This window comes from Sinocyclocheilus rhinocerous, unplaced genomic scaffold, assembly GCF_001515625.1.
Source record: "Sinocyclocheilus rhinocerous isolate Xijiao unplaced genomic scaffold, SAMN03320098_v1.1 scaffold1339, whole genome shotgun sequence".
Taxonomy (NCBI): Eukaryota; Metazoa; Chordata; class Actinopteri; order Cypriniformes; family Cyprinidae; genus Sinocyclocheilus; species Sinocyclocheilus rhinocerous.
In genome coordinates, this window is record NW_015634830.1 from 470 (window position 1) to 15,004 (window position 14,535).

General features: G+C 36.5%; 1 protein-coding gene across 2 annotated transcripts; it reads right to left on the minus strand.

Moving 5' to 3' along the window:
• Positions 1-385: 385 nt before the first annotated feature.
• LOC107745997 (uncharacterized) lies at positions 386-4,469 on the minus strand. Of its 2 annotated transcripts, XM_016560027.1 has the most exons (5): positions 4,254-4,469; positions 1,811-1,855; positions 847-924; positions 623-734; positions 386-486 (listed from the first exon to the last, which is right to left on the minus strand). In XM_016560027.1, exons 2-5 carry the CDS (start codon positions 1,849-1,851, stop codon positions 388-390), a joined length of 330 nt encoding a protein of 109 aa, XP_016415513.1. In that variant the 5' UTR covers positions 1,852-1,855; positions 4,254-4,469; the 3' UTR covers positions 386-387. The 2 variants fall into 2 exon arrangements, 1 of the variants encoding a protein (XP_016415513.1); XR_001640645.1 differs by lacking the exon at positions 1,811-1,855 and having other exon boundaries at positions 386-734.
• Positions 4,470-14,535: the final 10,066 nt, after the last annotated feature.

Genomic DNA, 14,535 nt, shown 5'->3' on the forward strand with positions numbered 1-14,535 from the left:
TATGTAGGTGTATATGTATTCATGTATGTATGTATGTGTATATATGTATGTGTATATATGTATGTGTGTATATATATATATATCATTTATTTTAATTTAATTGAGGAAAGACCAGAGATAAAAAAAACTTTATATGTTTTTTCTTTTTTGTGCATTTCCTAATTATTTTACTCTTTACTCTAATTTTGCTGAAATATATACTACAGGAAAATCATATAAATATAACCTGGACAATTCTTAGTGAGAGACCTCATTTTTAAGTCCTAAAAATATAAACATTTTACAATATATTAGCCATTTAACCAAAATAATTAGATATATCTAGTATATCAGCTGATCAAGGTTTTAAAAAAAAAAAAGGGGAGATTCATTAACTTATTGTGGGTTTTATTTTTTTAAAAGACAGTATACAATTGGCACATTGTCTAGTTCAAAGAGCAGGTCAAAACTTTCCCAGTAGTCTGCATGGGCGAGTTTAGTGTCTTTCTACATTCAAGAAAAGGAGGAAGTTGCAGAGACACAGAAGTTGCTGCAAAGTTCAGCAGAAATGTATATGATTTTATCCCACAGCCCGAGTGTGAGTGATGTCAGTGTGTGTGTGTGTGTGTGTGTGTGTGATTACTTTGTCTTTGTTGAAGGATCCGGTCATGCGGTTCCTCAGTGAGCTCAGAGTCCGCTTGACTTTGGTACCTTTTTCCAGACGCTCAGGTCTTTCCTCCTCTTCTCCGTCATTTCTACAAAAAAAACAACATCAAGCCCATTTAAAATTCAAATGATTGATTGAGAACAAGAGTATATCCAAGTGATTATTATATAAAGAACAGCATAAAAAGGTCTATGACTTACTCAATGGTAAGAAACTCATACCACGTGAAATTCCCTGTCACCTCCTTTCTTTCTGTGCTTGAAGTTCTGTGTTTAGCTCTGAGGAAAATCCAAGATAATAACGATCAGGATTGAATGAATTCAGAGTAAGACTCTCCACTGGCAACCTATGCATGCTTACTACAAAATTACTCTGGATATGTTCGGCATGGCAAACTACCATACTAGACTATTTGATTGGACTAGCAAAAGTTTTTTTGGGATTTAAAATAATACTACAAAAACTTTCAGCAAGTGACAATGTGCATACTACGGGTTAAACAGAATTATTCTATAGTAGTAGTACATAGTGCACAGTATGCAGCAAGCATCATGCAATTCCATTTTTATGTTCGGAATAGAATATTGCTGTAATTTCTGCAGTATGCAAATTTTCTGCAACCCACAACGCAAAATGTTTGAATAAACCTTCCTTTTTTAGAGTGAAAACTGCATCAACCACAATTTTGACATTTCTTTCTTGTCTCATTTTACCCAGACATAGAGTTTACACAATATAGCACGCTACTTTTTAAACCGAAAACTTTAAAAAATATATATATAGAAAAGTAAGTATACAGTGTGTACTTTGCAGTATGCTAGTTTTCCATTCCGAACACAGCCTCTTGCTAGTCTGCTGTTAGAAGCCTAAGTTGCTGTGCAAACGTTTCATGACCTTGTTAAAAGCACGCTATGGTTTCTCATGCAGGTTTTGAGATAAAACAAGGACGTCCTAACCAGGAAAAGCCTCACCAGGTTTAAAAATACAGCAAGAGTGGTAAACAAAAAAGATATATAGTATGCCATAATTATGCAAACATACACAACATGTTCAAGACAGCCAAGTGAGAAACAATGCTTTCTATTTCGGGCCTGCAAACCAAACGTGGGCCACTCTGTTAGTCTGTAGGAGGGCACGATAGGTTCTTTCACACCGTTTACTTACCCATGATACTGCTTAAGCTCCTGCAGAACTTTCTGTACCATCAGCCTGAGACAAACAAGACACTGAGGCTAAGTATGTGTGGCAGCGGCAGGGCACACGGCGGGCCGCTGTCCAAATAAAACCATCAGCACAAAATCTACTGCCTAGCTCACAAGTACAGGAGCAGGCTACATCCACGGTGGGCTACAATCACCCATGACTTCCTTCAGGTTAATGGAAAAAACACTTGTTTAGATTAGTTTATCTAGATTTTTTCCTTTTAGTTCCTGTCTATTAGCTTTTAGGCTAAGCTATATTTTAGCATGCTCTAAAAGCTGATAAATTAAAATTTAGGTCTCTTTCATGAAAACAGACCCAAAATATTGACATCATCCTGCACTACATTCTTGTCCAATCAAACGGCTCTCTAGACTGAGAATGCCCCTCCACCTGATACTAGCTGCAGCCAACTAGCAAGTGCAATTTAGCTAAATGCTATTGGCTTGTATTGAACAAGTCCTTCAATATGTCCCACCCTGCAACAGGAAATACATCAGGACTGAAAACTATGCTTGTCAATGTTTGTTATTAGCATATTTGCATAAAGGGATGTTTTGAGGACTACTAGTTTTATGCAAATAAAAAAGGACCCCAAACCAGCTAATTACACAGGACTTTAAAGTCCCCATGAAATCAAAATGTAAATTTTTTGGCTTTTAGTATGAATATGTTAGCCTTGTAGTTATCGATAAGCTAGTGTGCTCCAAAACGATGACAAAACTTGTATTTAGAAGATATAAGTATTCAAAACTTACAGTCTCTCACTTCCGGCAATATGAATCAATGGTTTTGATGACGTCACCCTTCACTTCAGCTTCTCATCAAACTTTCTGTCCAATCAAATGCTCTCCAGAATCTGAAATGTCCTGCCCACTACACTATAAATAAACGCTGAAACTGCGGCTGAAATAGGTCACTTGTTCACAGAACTAGTATTTTCTGTATGCTGAATGGCACGTAGTGCACTATATGGGGAATAAGGAACGATTAAGACAGTGTAAATATGCTTTCCGTTGGGTTGAAAGAAGTCTGGTTTTGCGTTGTGTCACGCGCACAGTGTGCTCGGGTCCAGAGACACGATATCACGGAGCAGATCATATGCGCGAGTCGCGTAGACCACTAAATTTGAATTCTACACAGAATGCTATATTTTATAGCGGTTTGGATCAGATTAGGAGAAGACACGGTTAGACAAACGGCACTAACGAGTAGAAGAGATAACACCGGTGCCCTGCACCAACATAAATTACACAATTTTCAAACTACACATCCTCAGCATCATTATAATCACTGTTTTGCTTTAGTAAAAGTCTCATATTGAATCTAAAGGGCTAATCTAATTAGACCGTGGCTGTTATAAGCTGTTAAATGCGGCTTTAAGCCGGGCTCACACTACAGGAGTTTTAAAATCCTAACTGATTATGAAATCTGGTTGCAGCACACACATAAGGAGAATCTTTGCAGATTATCTTCCCTCAAATCTTAAACATGCACACACACTACGAGATTTTAACATTGTGGAGTATCACACACTACAAGATATCATTAAGATTATCATGCCAGAGGGAGCGCCTCAAGTGATCTCACGCTGCAGATGTCATTGATATTTCAGTGATGTTTACAAATGTTAGCTAGTGTGCTAGCTGCTTTCTACACTCACCCGGTACATTCAAAGTTAGACAAACGGCACTAACGAGTAGAAGAGATAACACCGGTGCCCTGCACCAACATAAATTACACAATTTTCAAACTACACATCCTCAGCATCATTATAATCACTGTTTTGCTTTAGTAAAAGTCTCATAGAATCTAAAGGGCTAATCTAATTAGACCGTGGCTGTTATAAGCTGTTAAATGCGGCTTTAAGCCGGGCTTACACTACAGGAGTTTTAAAATCCTAACTGATTATGAAATCTGGTTGCAGCACACACATAAGGAGAATCTTTGCAGATGATCTTCCCTCAAATCTTAAACATGCGCACACACTACGAGATTTTAACATTGTGGAGTATCACACACTACAAGATATCATTAAGATTAGATTTGTGTGCGAGCAGATCGGGAGGTGCAAGATTCGATCGGTGAACACCTCACATTACCAGATAATCCGCGCCGAACATCGGGACCCCCCAGTCTTAATGTTTCAGTTGAAAGTACGTCACCACATAGCATAACGCTGCGTGTTTCAAGGCACTTAAGTGGACCTTTCAGACAGACTGGTCTCACTAATCCAACTGTATGCTAAATGCATTCCAGGAAACCATCATGGAAGCTACTTGATCATCTTGACAGATTCCAAGGTCCTTCAGTAATCCTTCAGAATTATGTTAACTTCACTGGCTCAAAATAACCTTGCCATAGCTACTATTGTGCTCTTACACAAAACAAAGATGTTAAAACTTACACATGACTCCGTCCTTCTACTGACTGCAGCCCCTCTTCCAACTCCTGCTCGTCTGGAATTCCAAAGCAACACAGGTCAGGATTACATGTATTCAGTTGTTCTTTTCAGTGCTTTAAGTTCAGTTTTCTAAGCAAAAAAGATATATGGCTGTATAGGATTCTTTAGTGTCTATATCATAGGTCTTCAACCCTGCTCCTGGGGATCCACTGTCCTGCAGAGTTTCTTTCCAATCAGTATCAGCACACCTGGCCTGTGACTTTTCAAGTGATCCTGGAGACCTTGATTAGTTGGTTCAGGTGTGTTTGATTAGGGTTTGAGCTGAACTCTGCAGGAAAGTGGGTCTCCAGGAGCAGGGTTGAAGACCTATGGTCTATATCAGGGCTGTCCAAACTCGGTCCTGGAGGGCCGGTGTCCTGCAGAGTTTAGCTCCAACTTGCCTCAACACACCTGACTGGAAGTTTCTATGTTTACATACACACATACAACAGTGTGACACACTCCGTTACCAAACAAATGACAAACACTTCTAAAAGATTTTCTAATATCACAGTTAGATATGGCAATGACATTTAGACATTTTTGAGGACCACCATTTGGGACCACTGAAAAAGTGAGTCTTACCTTCTTCCCAGGTCAATCGGCGACACTGGCACTCCCCAGCTGTGTCTACGTGATGTGGACATGGATCTAACCAATGTAGGAACATTATCCGTGTCCGAGTCCTCATCTTGCTCGGATTCCGGATAATCCTGGAACTCTGAGTTTCTGATAGCAACCAAGCGATCCATGGCATCCCCTCCAGTGGAAATCACGGTGTTGTCTGTCTGGAAAAGTTGACGGCTGTCGAACTCTGTGGAACTCTGCCTAGATCGACTTTCTGGTGTGGACGCAGGAGGTACCAAAGGGGCTGTACTTTTGTCAGAAACAGGTAAAGTTAAGACCAGAAGTTGTTTGTATGGTGGTTCAGTGGATCCGAGTTGCAGGTCTCTGAAATATTCAGAATCTCTCAAAGAAGAGCAGAGGTCTAAAAGGTCCTCCTCACTGCTGCACTCGTTGCTCTCAGTCAAGAAATTTATCTGAAAGCAAGAAACCCATGGACAGCTGATTTATCACAACAAAAACATCACAGGACACATGACTAATAATGTGAAGTCCAAGTAAGGCTCACGCTAGTGTCATTCATGGACTGAAAGAGGATGCAGTAAGCTGAACTTCTTGTGTGATGCAAGAGCCACTGGCTATTAGTAAGCACAGTCATCAAGCAGACACATCGATCCAATACAGTACACTGACAAGAACAATCCCAATGGAGGAACCAGTGGTAAAGTAAAGATATTACAATACTCTTTTTAAAATAAATTTCAGTTTGTTCCTCACACAAAGCTATGATATAATTTCAAAAAGACATGTAGCCTACATAAAGAACAAGTCACATGGACTCATTTTCCATATGTTCCTGGGTCAACATTAGGGGCTTGAGCATAATTTTTTATCAATCATTCGCCTTAGTTTAAGAGTTAGGTTATGGTTAGGGTCTTACCTTGTCCTCAGGTGAACTGCTAAAGAAGACGTCTTCTGGAATAGAGCTCGGGGACAAAGATGAGGAGGAGCTGGGTGCTGAGACTGGGGCACGAAGTTGAGAGCATGGTTTGCAAGCCGAGGCTAAAACACAAAGCGTTCCACCATGAATTTAGCTAGGAATATTATCCATAATTGTGATCTCTTGATCTCAGACTTGCAGTGTTGCTTTTGGTCAGGTGCCTTATCAAACATATTGTTGCTGTGCACCAGACAAAACACTTAATTCTGGATATCTAATTACATCATATCTATTGTGTTTATTCCTGAGGATTGTGACATAGCAATAATAAAGGTACGGTTCTGGAGCGCCAGTATGACGGCATACCCTAAATAAAATACTCTAAATAGCTACTGCCAGAACTTATCAGTGGCTTCCATTAACTCTAGCATATTACATCAACACACAGCTGGAGTCAGTTGAAGCTTGAAACGTTTCCCTGTAAACAGAAGATCTTAATCTGATGCAAAATGGAAGCATTAGTTTACAGAAGCAAAACTCTGGGTTGTGTTTGATAGCAGGTATATAATGGCCTCCAGCCTGATGCTATAGGACAGGGGTGTCAAACTCAATTCCTGGAGGGTGGGAGCCCTGCAGAATTTAGATCCCTAATTAAACACACCTGATCCATCTAATCAGGTCCTTCAGGCTTATTTGAAAACTACATTGTATGTATGTTGGAGCAGGGTTGGAACAAAACTCTGCAGGGCTCCGGCCCTCCAGGAATTGAGTTTGACACCCCGCTATAGGAGAACCCAAGGTTCTTCAGAATGCTATCTAAGTACTTATGCTTCAAAAGAACCAAGAAATGCTTGACTTTTCCTCTACCTGGAATCAATTCGCTGACCTGAAAATGAACTTGTTTTTTCTCCAAAAGAAACATATCACCAACTGCAGAACCCCAAAAGAACCATTGCAGAACCTGTATTTTTTTATGAATGTAGAGTCAATGTTCTCCATCTTTTGAGATTTGCTCAATTTTCCTTCCACTCTCAAGAACCATCCTTTGGAGTTAAAATAAGGCCCACCAAAACTGGGGCATTGCTTAAGTGACCTTTCCAAACCTCAGAGTACCTGATTGACTAGGTGATTATGACAATAATGATATAAACTATGACAAAATCCAGACACCAAAGTCCAATCCAGAACCATTCTCCTTCACCGACTGCCTGTCCTTAAACGATGGATGAATGAACTGTACAGTACTTTCTGGTGTAAATCATCTCGGCCCTAGACGAATGACAGAGTCTGAGAGCGGTGAGGTTGTTTGTATCCGAATCAGACAAGTGATATGTAAACTATAAGAGCACCATGATGCTTGTCATGTTCAAATATCCTTTTATGGCTGCTCCTTCTTACCATATGCTCCGACATAAATACTTAAAAAAAAAAAAGCTTTTACAAGAGTTACTGTAGGTCTACTGCTGAAAACTTCAGTTTTTTTCACACACTTCAAGGTCAATGCACACACTATTAAGATACAACGTTTCATTTTGGTGTAAATAAAAGGAAACAGGCTCGAAATAGCCTAACTGTCCCATGCACTTGAGTAGTCGAATCCCTGGAGGAAGTTAAACGTTTGCCAATCGCAATTTGCAGATTTATGTTATGCCAGTCTTCAGCTTTTCCAAGAGGATTACAGGGGGAACCCCAAAGCAGTAAAGCAATGCAGAGCTCCATTGCAATAATGTCATTGCGATATTGCCACCATCACAGATGCTTTTAAATACAACTCAAGTACACTAATTGAACTGGCGTGATACTGATCTATCTATCTATCTGTCTGTCTATCTATCTACTGTATCTGTCATTAATAGTAGACATACAACAAAATTAATGGGAGAAAGATGAGGAATAGGATCAGGAAATGTCAGAAGCTCAATGTTTTAGAGCAAATGTGCTAATGGCTAAACACTAAAAGCGCATGTTATTTTTTTAATCTTGTTTTTGCCATTTTCTCTTTAAAGAATAGTAGAGCAAAGAGAGGAAATGACATGGGATCAGGAAATTGCATGTCAGAATCAAACTTACATCACTGGTTTGAGCACCATGTCTCTGAGTACACCTGCGTTCAGTATTTAAATACACATCCAACATTCCCGTTTTGGAGTCTGGTGGTTTCCAGTTATTCCATCTTTTATCACAAAATGCAGTAATGACGTAATCACACAGAACTGTCATAAGTGTGAAAATGTGGTTTTGTATGTGCTAACACATGCAGTCAGGTCATGAAAGCTGCATGCAAAAGCTCATTCTGTTGGCAATGTGACCGGTCCTCTTGAGCACCGGTGGTCTGACAGACCACAAATGCATGCACCATAACATCAGTGTCAAACTCAATCATAAGCAAACAAAACACCTCCTCAACTATTGAAATTTTAAGACAGAAAAGGCTGAAAAAACCCCACTGCACCAGTGTAGAAACACACAACTGATTTAGAAAGCCAAAATAAAGCAACACTCAGTATACTTTCAAAGCTGAAATATTCCAATGAAGTAGGCAGATACACACACACACATATACTGAATATATTCTGGACATTCCCTTACAAAAATACCATTGTAACCATAGTTCTCACCAAATAACTTTGTTACTACAGTTTATATTACCTGTATTTATATTTTCTACAAAAAACATTGGTAATCTGGAATTTAGTTATAATTTAATGGACATAACTTATTAAATTATATTAAAGACACAATAATATATGTAATAAATTACTGTATTATAAACTACATAAATCATTTTTAGAATTATATCTAAAAAAAAATATGATATTGCCTTGTTTTGTTTTTTTTTTGGTCAGAAATAGCACAGAAGAGTGTTAAGAAGTGGAAGGAACGATGCCAGAGATCCAGAAAGACACAATCATCCTCTCTACCTCTTTTGAAGGACCATCGTTTCATCCATGAGAACGAGGGCCAGGAGTTGTGAAGAGGTGGATCTGCCATGTGGAACGTCCAGCGAGTCTCTCCAAGAGGAGCTGATGAGCGAGATATGAGGAAAACTAGAGTCCCACAGCCAGATCAGTGGAGGGAACCGCCGGGGATTAACTAACATATGATTCAAAGTCAAGAGGCACGGCGGTGGGGGCTCACAGCGAGAGAGAGAGAGAGGGAGAGAGAGAGAGAGAGAGGTAGGGATAAAAGAGAGAAAGGAAGCACTGCTGGATCGGAATGGGGCGGAACTTTGTTTAATACTACCCCTACAAAAAATGGCACAGTGACGGCATCAGGTGGTAAATACCACAGTATTGTCTCTTCAAAAATTATTTGGACACTTAAATCACACTTATTTTACATTATTTGGAAACTTTCATCAAATCGTAACAACTTGCTCCACCCCTCAAACGACTTTCCTGTTCTGCTGACATCATCAAGGCCATTTATTTTTAGTCTCCTCTCCTTCAAATAGCCTGCCATATAGATATTTTTCACCAGTACATCAATTCCTGATAATTGCGCTGTATAATTTTTGTTGGTTACGCTTTGTTTTAAGGTGTAGATGTTAGTCTAATTATACAAATAAGAACTGGGTAATATTAATTAACTACAGTACATGTACTTACTATAGGGCTAAGTTTAGGGGTTTAGTTTAGTTGCTTGGAATTTTACCATTTATTGTTATTGCTATAGCAAGTACATGTAACATGTAACTTTGACACATTAAAATAAACTGTTACATTTAAAAAAACAAATCTGAAATATCTCAGGCAATAAAATGTAAAAATGTTGATTTTAAGTTTGGCTCAAATGCCCAAATATTTTTGGGGCCAATGTACTGTATAAACCATGGTATTGTGCAACTGCCATATTCATACAGCTACCATAATATTTCTGTCAAAAATATATAAGACACACACACACACAAAAATATATAATGGTACGACCATGGTATTCTTGGGAATACCATTTAAAAAACATTGTACATTGCCTATTTCAAAGTACCATAGTATTTTCACATGTCCAAAAAACAAAGCAAAACAATGGTATTTTTGCAAGGTGGACTAAAATGAAATTTATAACGGTGTGCAATAGTGAAAGTGGAAAACACCATCTGTGAAGAGCACAAACAAGCGTCGTAACGGTTGCTCTTGAAAAATAACAAGTTTGCTTTTAAAAAGACAGACACAACTAACACCAAGTATGATTTTCTACACTTTGTCATTCAGCTGCACCAGAGTGAACTGCATTTCTGGCAGTTCCTTAAATGAAACGGGTGAAGCAATAATGGCCGAAAGTACCAGTGAAATCCATCAAGTCGAGCTCAAGTTGGGTTCTCATAGGCCAGAACGTCCAAACTTCATTCAAAACTCGAGATTAAACACATTAAAGGCTGCATGATAGCTTATCTGGAGCTGCAGAAGATAATGACTTAACAGAACAATGCCACAGATTCAGTTCCAATCGTACAAAGTTAGCATTTTTATTGTGTATGAACTAAAACTAACGTTTTTACGTACTCACCCCAATCCAAAAACACAAACGACTATCCGCAACTAGCAAAACTTCCTCCTCTGAATCTAACACACGACTCTCTGGCAGCTGAAGCGTCTGAAAAGAGCCGAGTGCTGCGTTAACCACAGCCTAAACGCACAACACTGCTACAACTTCCTCTTCAGACTGACATTCAGCACAGACACATGGCCTTTACGTGAACACACACATACGAGGCCCTTCTTTCGGACGTGGTACGATCCAAACATGGCGATGGTGGACGTTTTAATTCAAACTGTAGAAAGAAATTCAAACAGTCTTTTTGTGCATGTGATGTGATGACTGCATAGCTCCCACACTGAGTGCATTTGTGCAGGGGTTTGGAAGAGATAAGCAGCACTCAAATATGCTGGTGGTTGACGTGGTGAACGAACCCCTTCGAAGAGTGTGTTTTGCATAAACTAGCTGCTGCTCACACTTCACTGACTAGTGATGAAACACTGCTATTTCCTGCTAACTGTATTGCACTTTTGACAACACAATGTTGAGAAATTGTCTCAATAACAGAACTGAGTGTCTTTTTGTGGTTTTACTAAAATGAGGATCATGTAAATACCATCGTATATAAATATGACAACCATTCAGTACAACAGTATGTGGGTGTTTCTTCAATTTTGGAAATTTTTTTTTGGTACTGTGGGAGACAAACTCCCTAAAACAAAGTTGTTGCTGTAAACTAAAACTATTAAAAGTTGTTTTGTCTAATTGAAATAAAGCTGGAATAAATAATATAAACATTTGATGAAAAATGTAAACAAATGGGAAATGTTAACCTTGGCAACTACTTAAAATAAGTTGAAGTTGAAGTACTGAAACTACTAAAACTGAAAAAAATTAAGCTGTACAGAAATACTTTTTAAAAAGCAAAACTAATAAAAATGACAAAACCCTCTTCAACTTTGGCCACTATCTGGGACAAACTCTGAAGCACTGTTAACTGAAACGATTTAAAAATAGTTTTCAGTCATTTAAATAAAAAGCTGAAATTACAAATAAAATAGAAATATTACATTAAATCTTAAATTTACAAAACTTAAATGCAAATGAGAAATATTACCTTGGCAAATATTTTTTTAAATAAGTTTAAGTGCACTAAAATTACGACTGAAATAAAGAGTTATATAGAAATTGTATTTTTATATAATATAAAATATCAATAAAAATGATAAAACCAAATAAAATGTGTAAATATGAAATAACAAAAATAATACTATAAAATAACACTGCTTAAAACACTTTTTTACACCCTCACTAGTTAGTTTGATCTGACAATGAAAAAGACTTTTATTAGCATTTATTAATCTTTGTTAATGTCAACATTTTCTAATACATTACTGAAAAGTTTATGCAGAAAAAGTTGTATTTTTATTAGCAAACATTAACAAAGACTAATAAATACAGTAACAAATGTATTGCTCAATGTTAGTTAATGTGGTTAATTTTTAATGTTACCTAATGGGATGTTATTGTAAAGTGTCACCGTTTAATTGGTCTTGAGATATGAGAATTGTCTTTTTTCGGTCCCTGAAAAATCATCATTTCCACTAGTGTCATCTCCAGCACATCTCAAATCAGACCTTCGGTTGTGGAAATTATGATGGAAATTACATTATCATTATACAAAACAAAACCTCCTTCGTCTTTGTAATGCTAATTTTATAGCTAGCATTTTATGTATCCCAAATACACACACTTATATGAAATTTTTTAACTTTTCTGCATAATTCAACAAAATACTGTCCACAAATTATATTTACTTTGACTTTTCTTCATATTTCAAGCACTTCACTGACGCTGCTGTCTTCAGTGGAAACAGAGGACACTGGAAAAAAAAAAGTTGACTGGGGAAAAATGTTGTAAAATGAAGCCACAAATTAGTAATTTGTGTCATATTTTTACAACAGATTTTCACAGTTTACTCTGGGACAAGTATGAAACAGAAATATTACATTCAATCTTAAATTTACAAAACTTAAATGCAAATGAGAAATATTACCTTGGCAAATATTTTTTAAAATAAGTTTGTGCACTAAAATTACGACTGAAATAAAGAGTTATATAGAAATTGTATTTTTATATAATATAAAATATCAATAAAAATGATAAAACCAAATAAAATGTGTAAATATGAAATAACAAAAATAATACTATAAAATAACACTGCTTAAAACACTTTTTTACACCCTCACTAGTTAGTTTGATCTGACAATGAAAAAGACTTTTATTAGCATTTATTAATCTTTGTTAATGTCAACATTTTCTAATACATTACTGAAAAGTTTATGCAGAAAAAGTTGTATTTTTATTAGCAAACATTAACAAAGACTAATAAATACAGTAACAAATGTATTGCTCAATGTTAGTTAATGTGGTTAATTTTTAATGTTACCTAATGGGATGTTATTGTAAAGTGTCACCGTTTAATTGGTCTTGAGATATGAGAATTGTCTTTTTTCGGTCCCTGAAAAATCATCATTTCCACTAGTGTCATCTCCAGCACATCTCAAATCAGACCTTCGGTTGTGGAAATTATGATGGAAATTACATTATCATTATACAAAACAAAACCTCCTTCGTCTTTGTAATGCTAATTTTATAGCTAGCATTTTATGTATCCCAAATACACACACTTATATGAAATTTTTTAACTTTTCTGCATAATTCAACAAAATACTGTCCACAAATTATATTTACTTTGACTTTTCTTCATATTTCAAGCACTTCACTGACGCTGCTGTCTTCAGTAGAAACAGAGGACACTGGAAAAAAAAAAGTTGACTGGGGAAAAATGTTGTAAAATGAAGCCACAAATTAGTAATTTGTGTCATATTTTTACAACAGATTTTCACAGTTTACTCTGGGACAAGTATGAAACAATTATATCTATTCATAAAAGACGTTACAACTCTCCAAACGTTTTTAATATGAAATATTCACGTGTTTTAACACAAGTGCCGAAAATTTGTGTACCATGTTGTTGTACCATTTAATATTGGTTTCATTACAGTACCTTTTATTGGCATTTTGTCTAAATTTTGTCATTGTGTATAAAATATAATGTTTGTTTAAAAATATTTTTTTTCAATAGCAGCTCATCCAAAACTTACTAAAAGAAATTAAATTTAAATAATTTACTCACCTTCATGTCATTCCATGAATTAGTCTTTTGTGGAACATAAAATGAGAAATTTTGATTTTGGTTGTTCTTTTGCCTTTATCTCTCTTTATATGTACAAAAGTTATACATTATCTTGGCAACAGACACAACTGCAAGCCATTTTTTCCCCAATAATTTTTAATTCATAAATTTCATATAAACAGTTAATTGTTGAATAATTTACACACAGCAAGATTCATTTTCATTTCATTCCAATATTTACTGTACACGTCACTGCATGGCTTTCCTTGAAAAACTAAAACTGTCGATCCGTACTAGTTTACCATGACACAGTTTGATCCTGGACAGATGGATTTGTTGGTTTGTTTAAATAAGTGACATGGTTTCCACACGCAACGGCACAAAATCAACAAGCGAGGGGAAAGTTTTGATGAGACAGTGTGTGCTGATGATTAAACAAAAATTTCTACAATACAGGTGCATGATGGGGCAGAAAAACAGCCGTGAGGATCTTCTATGTGCACAGAGGAAAAACAAAACACAGCAAACAAACAAAACGAAACAAACAAAATGATCAAATGTTCAACTAAACAGAAAATTGTACAAGACAACAGTTGGAGAAAAAAATACACAAGGGTGCTGATTATTTGACGTATAAACAGGTCGGACCACCTGAAACGTGTCTATCATGTGTAAGCCCCGAAAAAGATGACAGATTTACACAAGAAATAAACATTCAATATTAACAAAACTGGATTTGCTGCTGTAACTGGGGCTGACATGATGATTTTTAACCAGATTTGTTCTCTGTAACCTATGGAAGCCCGTCTCCGCCACAGTATAAAATACAATTGCAACTTTTTATTCCATTCAATTTTCAATCTTTTTTGTGCAATTGTAAAAAAAAAATGTCACAATCACGAGATGCAGACTTAGAATTCTGACTTTTTTAAAATGTATTTATTTTTTAACAATTTCAAGTTTAAATCCTGTAATTTTGTTTATATCTCACAATTTTGACTTTCTCCTCTGAATTCTGCGTTTACATCTCGCAATTCAGTTTTTTTCTGCCACACAAAACAAAAACT

Bases quoted from the DNA above. Each gene is read 5' to 3' on its own strand.
- LOC107745997 (XM_016560027.1), bottom strand. From the start codon at position 1,851: ATGGTACAGAAAGTTCTGCAGGAGCTTAAGCAGTATCATGG. The intron at 925-1,810 runs GTAAGTAAACGG...GATTTTCCTCAG, and splicing joins GAGCTTAAGCAGTATCATGG to AGCTAAACACAGAACTTCAA. The intron at 487-622 runs GTAATCACACAC...TCTTGAATGTAG, and splicing joins GATCCTTCAACAAAGACAAA to AAAGACACTAAACTCGCCCA.